Source organism: Nomascus leucogenys, chromosome 5 (genome assembly GCF_006542625.1).
Source record: "Nomascus leucogenys isolate Asia chromosome 5, Asia_NLE_v1, whole genome shotgun sequence".
Classification (NCBI taxonomy): Eukaryota; Metazoa; Chordata; class Mammalia; order Primates; family Hylobatidae; genus Nomascus; species Nomascus leucogenys.
Window position 1 is genome coordinate 125,305,364 of NC_044385.1, and position 11,896 is coordinate 125,317,259.

At 48.0% G+C, this 11,896-nt stretch overlaps 1 protein-coding gene across 2 annotated transcripts in view; it reads left to right on the forward strand.

The window, feature by feature from the left end:
* The window catches only part of UBAC2 (UBA domain containing 2), a 182,146-nt gene extending 171,319 nt beyond the window's left edge, over window positions 1-10,827 (forward strand). For both annotated transcript variants that reach the window (XM_030813624.1, XM_030813626.1), the window contains one exon: window positions 9,626-10,827. In XM_030813624.1, the coding sequence (XP_030669484.1) occupies window positions 9,626-9,733 (108 nt within the window). In that variant the 3' untranslated portion in view covers window positions 9,734-10,827. The remainder of the gene's footprint in view (window positions 1-9,625) is intronic.
* The last annotated feature ends 1,069 nt before the right edge of the window (window positions 10,828-11,896 follow it).

Sequence of the window (11,896 nt, forward strand, 5' to 3'; positions counted from 1 at the left end):
CTCAGGATCGGGTGGGGGCCGTCTTCAGGTGGGCATCGCTTTCTGCAAGCGTCAGAATATGGGAAGTAAAAACCCCCCCCCAAAAAAAGTTTGTTTTTGACGTGCTTAGCTAAAAGGGAAGTTAAAGAAAACCACACTCCAGTCTGAATAAACCAAGAGGAGTCTTTCAGTGAGGGGAGTTGCTAGAAATCTCACTGGAATGAATGTCCCATTTTAATTATGTCAAACAGGAGTTGAATTGCAAGTAAAATACCAAAGTGGGATTTCATTTATTTTCTTTTCTCTTTTCCTTTTCCCCCCCCTTTTTTTTTTGAGACATGGTCTTGCTCTGTATCCCAAGCTGGAGTGCAGTGGTGCTGTCATGGCTCACTGCAACCTCGACCTCCTGGGTTCAAGCCATCCTCCCAACTCCGCCTCCTGAGTAGCTGGGACTACAGGCACATGCCACCATGCCCAGCTAATTTTTTTTTTTTTTTTTGTAGAGACAAGGGTCGCCCAGGCTGGCATTTTCTTAAATGAGAATTATCTTGAGGTAGTAGGGACACACATCCCAATCATAGATGTTTAAAAATAAAAAATAAGGAAAGAGAAACTGGTACAGATTTATTTCCATCTCTAGGGTGTTTTCCTCATTCAGTGAGTTCTCTGAAAAGCACATTATAGGGGAATGTATTCCATCTTGCTCTCCTTTGGAACATTGTCAGGTGACGGTGACAGTGCTCTTGTGGCAACGCCTATTTCTGTCATGCTCCCCTGCCTTGGTCAGCCAGCCATGTGGAAGTGTCACACCAGGGCTGGTGGAGGGCTGCTGACACCTGTGGTTCAGGAGCTCGTGATGAAAGGCAACTGATGGAGTCATGCCTTCCTCCACTGGGGCACCCTAGACACCTCCAAGAGGGTCTTCATCCCTGTGGGAGCTCTGGTGGGGCACCCTGGACACCTCCAGAGTGGGTCTTCATCCCCGTGAGGGCAGAGCTGGAGTTTGCCGTTGCCACAGCACCAGCCGCCCCTTGGTGTCCTCATCTCTGCTTCTGACCTCTGGAAGTCAGGTTTCCTGTTACAGAAAGCAGGCTCTGGATGTTACATTTGGGGAATGTTAGTGTCTAGAAATAAGAAATAAGTAGATGTGGAAGACAGGAAAGCATAGCACGCTGGAGGTGAACCCAACTAGAGCTGGCTTCTCAATGAAATTAGAGGAAGGAATCATTTCGATTTGGGGGCTAGAAACCAAGCTGCACTCTAATCTGATATTTTGTGGTGAGGATTTTTAGGCAGAAACTTCTTGTGATGCCTGAGCAGGAGGAAGGTACTGATTGTGCTCTGAGATGGAGAGGGAATGTTGAAAGAACACCTTTTTAGAAAATTTCTTTGAGACATTTTTAAAATTTTCCAGACCAATGAATGACCGCAAGCCCATCAAGCCAATGCTGATGAAGTTGCAGCATGCGGCGCTGTGCCTCGCCTTGCCTTGCCATTGCCTCGCCATTGCCTCCACTCACGCCAGGACACGTGTCTGTCCTAGCACAGTCTTTTCCAGAGTCTCAGTGTCCTACCAGCATTCTCATTTTGTCCTCCACATGTTTATTGGTCACTTTTGATCTTCACGTTCATCCTTCTCTAACCGGTGCTGGGCACCGGGTGTGTCAGGCTCTGTGTTGGGGGGAAGCAAGCCAGGCCTGGTGCCAGCCCTCAGGGAGCTCACTGTCTATGAGGGAGACCACATCCAATGCAAGGTCCTAACCCAGTACCCAACTCATACAAGTACCTAGTGCCAGTCCTTAGAGCAGAGGAGACCGTCTGTAAACATTCATTCCTGTACTTTAACAACTTGACATCAGGAGATTTTACACTGAAACTTTCTCTTCCTGTGGATGTTAGATCAGATCAGGTGCTCGTGGTGAGTTCTGATGCTTCTCATCCCAGTAGCTGGACTACAAAGACAGGAAGCAGCCTGCAGAGAAAATGAAGTAGTTCAGGGTTTCAGTGTGAGTTAATGTGTGTTGTGGCTAAAATACGGTGCTTTCGATAGGGAGAGAGATGGGCTGACCATCTATAAATACCATTATTTATACAGTCATCAGAGTTGTGTATTTGCTAAACTTTATAAATACATAAAGTGTATTTTAGAACAACACAGGCTTTTTGTTAGAATGTTATGCTCACCATTTAAAAAGATTGCTCCTGTCTTTCTGACTTCATTAGGGCCCACCACACACCTAGCCCCGCTGCCCTCCATAGGAGAATAGTGGTCCTGAGAGGTCATGTTTATTGAGCACTGGTCGTGTTTATGGAGCGCTTGTCATGTGCCTGTCACTGTTCTGGGCTTCTCACATACATCCCTCTCATCTCCCAAACTGCGAGGAAACAGAGCCAGAGCCTGGTCCCCTGCATGTGGTCACACGGGGCCAACTCCAGAGCTCGGGTCTCCCTGCCACCCTGCGCTGGAGTCAGACCTAAGACAGCATGCAGTCTCCCCTGCATTTTTATTTCATGGAAGCATGAACCTGATTTTCTGTCCCTGCAAGTTGAGTATCCCTTATCCAAAATGCATGCTGCTGTAGTCCTTCAGTAAGCCTATCACACGTTTTCTCCATGTCACCTGTAGATACTTTTTCTGCAGTGTTAACATCATCTCCATCATCACTGCTGTCACAGTCACCTTGACTCAGAACCATCTCAGCTATTTCACCATGGGTCAATTAATGAACAGCTGGAGCCCCCTTATCGATGTTAAAAACTTCAATATCTGGCTAGGCTCAGTGGCTCACGCCTGTAATTCCAGCAAGTTGGGAGGCCGAGGTGGGCAGATCACTTGAGGTCAGGAGTTCGAGACCAGCCTGGCCAACGTAGTGAAACCCCATCTCTACTAAAAACACAAAAATTAGCTGGGCATGGTGGCACATGCCTGTAGTCCCAGCTACTTGGGAGGCTGAGGCAGGAGAATGGCTTGAACCCAAGAGGTGGAGGTTGCAGTGAGCCGAGATCACGCCACTGCACTCCAACCTGGGTGACTGAGCGAGATTCTGTCTCAAAAATAAAATAAAAAATAAAAACTTCAATATCCACTTCTTCCGGCTTACTGACAGACTCCGAAGGTATATTTTTTACCTGTTAGGAGGCCAGGCATCATTTTGTCCTCACCTGACATGTGGAATCCTTCAAAGTCACCACCTTGTTCGTCGTCATCACTGAACATAGCACAGGCCAGAGGTTGTGCCAGGCTTGCATCGCTGTGTTTTCAGTCACTGTGTTCCATGCATTGGCAACAGCATGTGTGGCATCCTTCATGCTAAATGCCTGTTGAAAATCTTCCGTACCCATTCATTGCCGCTAGCATGTTGTTCAAGAGGCACTTTTATATTTTTCCTTCATTGATCTAAGAATACCTTGGCCACATGGCTGAATTAATGAAGTCACATTTGAGGAAAAGTACATGGCATAAACATTATTTTTGATGAGCATTTCAGCTGGAGGATGAACAGAAAAGTTGTCAAGGAATAACAAAATATTTCAGTCATCATCCAGCCCAGCTTCCCTGCAGTGAGCACAAGCCGCAGGTCCAAAATGTTTGGGAGACCAATCAGAAAAGATATCCCTAGTTAAACATGCCTTTTTGTTGCATAATAATGGTCTGGTAAGAAGTTCACTCCTTGAAAACAGCAAGGACACAAACTTTTGCGTGTCATGCAAGTTTATGCTTATGCACGCCTGCTGCATTAGCATATCCCAGCAAAGTTGTTCTGCCCTTGATGTCCTCAGTTCCTCGAGGGGCTGTCTCATCAGCTGTAGTTGTGTCTTTCTGGAGCAATAAAACCAAAACAGTGATGTTCCATCAGCATTATAGACTTGTTCTGGCATCAGATTTTTGTCAGCAATGACCTCGGCAAACTCACCAATGAATTTCTTTGCTGCTTCATGATGCTTTATCACCACATTAAAAAATTTAGTTTCATGTTTTTTCTTAAATTTCTGCAGCCAACATGTTGAATATTCATAGTTCCCTTTCATTTTCAGTTCATCCTGATAGATCCTTGCTTGTTTCCTGACCCACATAGCATTAAGTGGCAGGTGCTCACTGCAACACCAAGGGATCCATCCTCAGTACATGATCAGGATCTTCATTTTTAGCTTTATGCAGTGTTTCTCTATTTTTCATTAATTTCTGTTCATCACTTTTAGCACAGAACTTCAACAGTTTATCCTTCTGTTTCTTCAGGTCTTATATGATGGTCACTCCAACACCGTACTCTCCTGGAAGACGTTTCACACTTACGCTGCTCTCCACTTTCTCCAACAGCTTGACTTTCTATGCTATAGATAAACATAAATCTTTTCCTTGTCACTGTTACCCAGAAGGGTATCTGCAGGCCTTTTAGATATTTTAACAACATTTTTATAACACAGAGCAGACAGTAAGCAAAAAAACACAGTGAGTGATGCACGTGGGTTTTGGCCCCATGCAGGGCATTGTGGTGAACCTGCCCACTGGCATGTGCTTGCATGGGGGAATCGGGGCATGTGCAGAAAAGGCACATCACAGCTGAAGGAGGGTGAGAAGTGTCTCTTTTCCCTTGGAGACACTGAATAAACTACATGTTGTGGCCTGCATTTTGACTGCAGCCCATCACATGAGGTCAGGTGCGGAACTTTCCATTTGTACTGCCATGTTGGTACTCAAAAAGTTTCAAATTCTGGAGCATTTTCGATTTTGAATTTTCAGATTAGGAATGCTTAATGTGTGTTTTGCTTACCTGACTGCACGTCTGCACACTCCTCAATTTCGTCTTACTATAATTTGAGCACAGGAGTTGATGCTTCACATGCCAAATAAGCTTTCCCAGGAGAGACCGTAATGAGATGTGTGGGGATTGGGTGTGCTGGGCTTCTCTGAGCAGATGAATAGTGAGAGCCACAGCAGTAACTGTTAGTGTCCACCAAAGAGCCCTACAGACAACTGTTCTCTGTGCTGCTAGTTTTTGCTCCAGTTCTTACTGTCTATATGGTGAACCACTGAAACTACATAAAGAAAGGACAGCAGGGGCCACTAGGCTAACTTGCAGGGCTGTGAGCACTGCACCGCACCCCTCCACTGGGGAGTATTGGGTAAGCACCCATCGGAACACCTATCCCCTGACCCTTCTCATCCTTGCTGGCTGGTTGTCATCGCATACCCAAGCCCAAGCACGCAGTTTCACTTTGCCATGGATGTTTAGTTTTGGACATTATGGGAAACCTTCAGGTACCCTTTCTTAGTGTAATTGTTTATTCCTTTTAAAGAACTGTGCTAACGTTATTGCTACTTAGCAATTGTTTTTAATCTGGTGAAAAATACCAGGTCAGTGGGCAATGAAAGTTCTCCTATCACACTTGTCTTCTCACCCATAAAAATTGCTTAAAGCTCTGAAGCCAGCTTTGGCTAAAGGGGCATGATCTGCCCCTCAGAGGATGAAGAGCGAGCTTGCTGCAAGCTTGTGACAGCAGACACACTCTTCTGCCAAGACCTGTGAAAAGCCAGTCTTAGTTGTCAAAACCAGCACCACGGCACATGTCATTCATGTCTGAGAGAATGAACTCAGAAGGAAGTCTCATGTACATAGAAAGCTTGCGTTCTTACTCTAGGATGTCACCTCCATGACTTACAACCCAGCCCAGCCATCCCAGACCTAAGGGGTTCTTCCCTCTGCAGGGCAGGGCCTGCATGCTGTCCGTGCTGCTGCCCTGTGTTGGTGACCTATGTGTAGCCAGCCCATTATCAGCATCCTCTGGATTTAAAACCAAATGTATCATCAGTGGAGGGAGAGCTCAAGTGACAGGTGGAGCTGTGGCCTAAAGTCACACTTCATCACTCCAGATTATGAATCGTGATTTGCCAAATCTCCAAATTGCTGAGTGTGGACAGCAAATGGATTTGTTTTTGCTGGCTGGGTGCAAAGAAGCAGCCAGTCCTCAGCTGTGCTTGAAATACCACAGGTAGTGGTAAAGGTAGCTTTCCCAAGCCATTTAAATAAACGTCATTAAGAGTGGCCAAGTTGTTTGGGGGCCATGGCATCATGGTGGTGGATAATAGGTGGAAGGAAGGCAGGCCAGCTGCCGTTTGGCCTGAGTTATCTCCACCAATGACAGTGGTCCTTAACTGGAAGTAACTGGAGGAAACATCATACAGGTTATTTCCACCCAAGATTGGAAAGACCACCTTGATCAGAGAGTTTTCCTTCCACATGACACGTACCCAACCTGAGTCCTCCAGCCCCTCTCCCTGCACAACCTGATGGAGGCTTGAGAAAGCACAGGGAGGAGGAACACTTAGCTTGGAAATGTTCCTGAGGAAAAGGAAAGTGTGAATTCTGAGAACCGAGTGGCAGAATTGAAGTTTCACGTCTGGCAAAAGCCTAAACAGATTATTATCAAATAGATGATTTGTGAACGTTGAAAAGACAGCTGTGGTCTAGGACACCAAACCAATCCTGTTGGCAAGATATCACCAAGACCTTTGACAGCATCTCATCAGCTTATGAAAGATGTTAGTGACATGCAGAATGGATAATGATAGTGCAATAAAGTGGGTTTGAAACTGGTTAAAAAATGTTGATTAACCCCTTGAACACAGAGTTCTGGGCTCTTTGACCTGACCTGTTTGGCGTTTTCATAATAATAACTTGAACGAAGTTGTAGAGGTTTACTAATCAAATTTAGGCATGATACAAGTTTGAGGGAGATGATTAACAGTAGATAACAAAACAAGAATTGAAAAGAATTCATTTTGGTTGGCTGGAAAATGATCAGATGGAATTTAACAGAGATATGTACAGTCCTAGACTTAAAAGGTCAGGTAGGATTTGAGAGACCTGACTCGAGAACATTTTATGTGAAAATTCCTGAGTGTTTTCAGCAGGCCCAGCTTAACTGGCCACACCAGTGATGCAGCTCCTTACACAAGAGCGTGCACAGGCACACACACACATATGCACACTACTAATGCATTCCTCTGCTCTCATTGAAGCTAAGGGCCCAGACTATTGGAGGGCAGCGGCCTCACTGCTCGTTGCCCTGGTGAGACCACGCCCGTGGTGTCACACTCAGTTCTGGGCACAGTGTTCTGAGATGGTGTGCACAGATGGGAGGGGATGGGCTGAAAGGAACTGGATCCTGAAACACAGGAATGAGCAAAGGCAGCCACAGCCCTCATACTGGGAGTTCACAGCGGTAGGGAGAAGCTATCACCCCACAGACACAGCTGCAGGGAGCCCAGGACAGAAGGCAGTGGGGCAATGAGGACTTCGCTCTGGGGGCCTTCTAGTCTGGGAGACATGGGAAAAGGCAGGGGACCCAAGACCCACCAGGGGAAGAGGAGTCAGCAGATTCAGGGCAGAGGGCAGGGACAGCAACACGGCAGAACAAGCCACAGTGCCCACAGGCCTGGGTGGGGGCCGAGAAAAGCCAGTGGGTCGAGGGAGGAAGGAGAGGGCTGTCACACCCGCAAAGTGCTTTATGTAGGAAAAGAGAATAGGGTTGTTCTCGGTGACTTCAAAGGGCAAAATCAAGAGCTGTGGCGTTGTGTGGATGGCAGCTCGTGAGAGGCAGAACACCAGGGTGGCAGCATTCTCAGCCACCTGGCAGCGAGGCCAGGGCACTCAGCCACAGCTGATGTGCATATGATGCATTAGTAGTGTGCATATATGTGTGTGTGCCTGTGCACACTTGTGTAAGGAGCTGCATCACTGGTGTGGCCAGTTAAGCTGGGCCTGCTGAAAACACTCAGGAATTTTCACATAAAATGCTCTCGAGTCAGGTCTCTCAAATCCTACCTGACCTTTTAAGTCTAGGACTGTACATATCTCTGTTAAATTCCATCTGATCATTTTCCAGCCAACCAAAATGAATTCTTTTCGATTCTAGTTTTGTTATTTACTGTTTTTTTTTTTTTTTTATCTACGACACTCTCTCCTCTGGTGGGAAAACAAACTAGGTTTCTGCCTTCGCTGTATGCTGTCCACCAGCCCTGGGCAGCTGAGCATGAGTCATCTGAGGGCACCATAGTGTCCCAGGTGCTGGGCATCTTGCTGCCCCAGGACAGCCCTCCCCACCGCAAGGCGTTTAGAAGACACCTGGCAGCCCTTCTTGGCTTCCTAGCCAGGGCTCTGCGTCAGTCCCTGTGCTAAGGGTTGAAAGCAACGTTCCAGGGGGGAGCGCACTCACTGTGTGCATTTGTAAGCCTAGTCCTCACCCACAGAGTGGTCCCATGACATGGGCGGCACCCTCCGTTTGGAAAAGCCCTGGCTGGACTCCAGCTTCTGAGCAGAGTCCACTGCTTGTCGCTGTTTGCCTTCAACTCTTCCCTAAGGCCTTTGGGTGAGGAGGGGTCTGGGTGTCTGGGCCTGGGTGGTCACTGGGGGGTTCCCTCCCCCACCTGCCTCTCTCCTCTCTGCACTTTTCTTCCTCACCTTGCTGAGTCCTTGGGTTAATTTTGCTCAATATCAAGAGTTAGCCACTAGGCTGCGGGTGAAATGGGTTGGAGAGGAAGAACAGCAGGCTTTCTGGAGCCACATGCCCAGGCCCATGCCCGGCCCCTCCTCCAGCCACCCCATGCCATAGTCTCCACTCACACCCCCTGAGTCCCCTGAGCAGAGGAAGGGGTGGCAATACTGGGCCCCTTCTCTTTCCACCATGTAGCACCAAGTAGCTCGCTCTCTTTCGGAAAGAAAAATTGGAAACTCTGACTAAGTCCTCAGGTGAACCCACAAAAGCCTCTTTAATGCGCAAGTGGCTGAAAAACTCAACATGTACAAGACTGTTGACTTTTACGAGGTGTTATTGCAAGTGCAGTTTGTTTTAATATAAGTAAAAAAAATGTATTCCTGTGGCAATCTGGGGCCATGAATATTTTTGTAATATATTCTTGATTGGGAAAAAAGGTTGCAGATAAGCTTTAGTAACCCTGCCAATTTCAATACTGGAGACTGCCTGTAAAGAAAAGTACAGGAAATCTCCATATTCACAGAATCAGGATTTGTGGTCAAAAACAATGCACGCCTGCTCCTCCCTGCTTCTGGTGGCTTTCACTACCTCCTTCCTCGGTCGCTGCCCCAGGCTCAGCCCCACTTGCTGCCTGCGTAAGCCCCAGGCTGCAAGCGGGACAGCTGTCAAAGTAGTCCGAGCACCCAAAGGCAGACAGTTCTTGGCAGTGATGCCAGGGGTGTGATGCCAGGGCTGAGCGTGGCAGTGACGCCAGGGGTGTGATGCCAGGGCTGAGCGTGGGTCACCACCATAGGGAATCAAACTTGACGCTGAGGCGTGTGGCCTGGCAGTGAGCCTGGGCAGCTCATGCCGACCTGCTCCCGAGGCCTGGTCCCAGTAGGCCACTTTACCCTCAGAAGCCCTATGTCCTTGTCTGTAGAATGAGGGTTATGTGCGATAATGCATATATATTGGCTACACATAGTGAACATGGAAAAATTTGTACCTGGTATAACTTTTAAGTATCAGATTCCATATTGAAATGAAAATTGGTTTTTTTGTAAACAGTTTTGACCTTTGCCACAAGGCTCACATGAAGAACATTTAGGGCCCGGGGATAAGCAGCAGTGTCGTCAGCGCCCTCAGGTTTCTGCGTTTTCTCTGCCTGCAGGTCGCCCGGCTCATGGAGATGGGATTTTCCAGAGGTGATGCTTTGGAAGCCCTGAGAGCTTCAAACAATGACCTCAATGTCGCCACCAACTTCCTGCTGCAGCACTGATAGTCCCAAGGCCAACACTGGGACCGGACCGGCAGCCGAGTGACAGTGCGTGGTCCCCACCATCAGATCAGCCCGGGGACCAAGCACCTCTGGTGCTGATGTTCTTGTGGGAAGAGGGAGGTTCCACCGCACCCCTGCCCTCAACCACAAGACTGTTGCCGTTTTAGTGTGGAGATAAGTTTGCCATTACATTAGCATGTGTTTTCTATCTATATTTTTTATTGGGCATTTTCCCTAGGTTGGAGAGTCGTCACTCGTTTTGAATGTGTTTAAAATGCATTAAAATGGAAGATTTCTGCAGGCAGTTGAATGGCACTCCAGATGGGGAATTGCTGTAACCCTCTTACTGTAACGTGTCATCTCCTGTGTCGTGATGGGGAGAGGGTAATGTTATTTCACAAAGGACATGTCAGATCCTTCTTCATGGACTTTTTTAGTTACTATTTTTTCTCTCAAACTTGTTTTCGAATCTCCTGGGAGTGAGGGATAAACGGGGAGCTGAATCTTTCCCCGAGCTGTTCCAGGCCAGAGGACTCTGCAGTACCTTCTCCTACGTCTAGTAACAAAGAATGGTGATAACCATGCACTGGTTCAAGGTTCTGGAGTTCTCCATGAAACTTGGGTTAGTTTTGCTCAGAGTATCCAGAGTTAGCCACTAGGCTGCGGGTGAAATGGGATGGAGAAGAACAGCAGGCTTTCTGGAGCCACATGGGCTGGCTAGGGCACTCTGTGGCTGGCCTGGCACGGGCTCAGCCCAGGAAGAAGAGAAACGATCCCTTGCCTGCCCCTCCCTGTGGCAGGGCTAACTGCCTGGCTCTCCTGGCTCGCAGCCAGCCAGCCAGCCCCCTGGCAGCAGGTTCTCCTCAGGGCTTGGGTCTTCAACCTGTGGCGGCAGGAGGCAGGGCAGACTGTGGAGGACAGGATGCAGGTCGGGGAGAGGGAAGGCAGGGGTGAACCGCCATGGGCATGAAAAGACCCGAAGCAAGTTGACTCTTGCAATGTGCAACTGTTATGTTCTGCAAAATGAGCAACGATGTATCAAATTGATGCAAATTTAGATGTTGATACTTACAATAAATTTTTAATGTGTTTTACTCTTCAGTATTTTTCTATCAGACTTGTACAAATAAAGCCTTGTTCCAGGCTATGCATTTACCAGTCAACCAAATCCTCCGCACTGCTTATCTTTCTTCAGAAGACTGGGTGCTCGTTTGAAGTGAGTGAAGTGCTTTTGTTCCTGTAAGTAGCACTGCCCACAGAACACCCCAGGTCAGTGGCATTACCTATGCAAACCTGGAAGCTCGGCCTCACTGAGGCTGCCTGGGGCCACTAGCTGCTCAGAAAGGGGGGTCGAGGTGACTTTCTTGGAGCCCAGCTGGTCCCACGCACAAGCCCCTCCTTGAATCTGAGTTGCGCCATCTCGGGTTGCAAGGAACAGCTGACGGTGGTGGAGACGTCCCTGACTTCATTCCCTAACCAGGCCGCAGTCAACACCTCCTGAGAGTGCTGAGCAAAGCCGTGTGGGTCTGACCTCCGAGGCAAACCAAAATCCCCTCTCTGTGTTCCCCGTGCAAAGGAGCACAGGCAGAGAACAACCAAAAATACACCCCGTCCTCCATGCCACCCCTTCAAACAGCACCTATCCAAGTAAAACCAAACCAGAGGCAAAGGTCTCCCTTGGAGACTGGGGGGCAGCAAATAGCCCCTTTGCAAGTAGCTAATTGGAGGCCTCGATTCACACCTGTTCTTGAGTGTTTGCTAATCAGGATTCCCTTTGGAATGAGATTGTATTTTGGAGAACTTTGTCCTGCCCACAGGAACTTCAGTGACCCTCTATGTCAGTTGTTTAGAGAGTAGAGGATTGAGGACCTAAATAGTGGCAGAGCTGAGAGACAACTACAGGCTTGGTTTGTTCTCTTTAGTTCTTTCAGCCTCTTTCCCAGTTCCTTACAGCTGCCAAGTCCTCACCTTTGCAGTGGTAGCCCGTGGTTCTCCATCCTTGTCATGCAACTGCCAGGCCACTCTCCCTCCATCACCACTCTGGACAGTCTCTCTCTCTCACACACACACGTCTGCCTTTTCACGCTTGGCCATGTTTTCTGTCTTGGGTTCGCGTTGCTCACCCACTCTTGCTTCCTGAAAATATTGACACAAAAACATCTA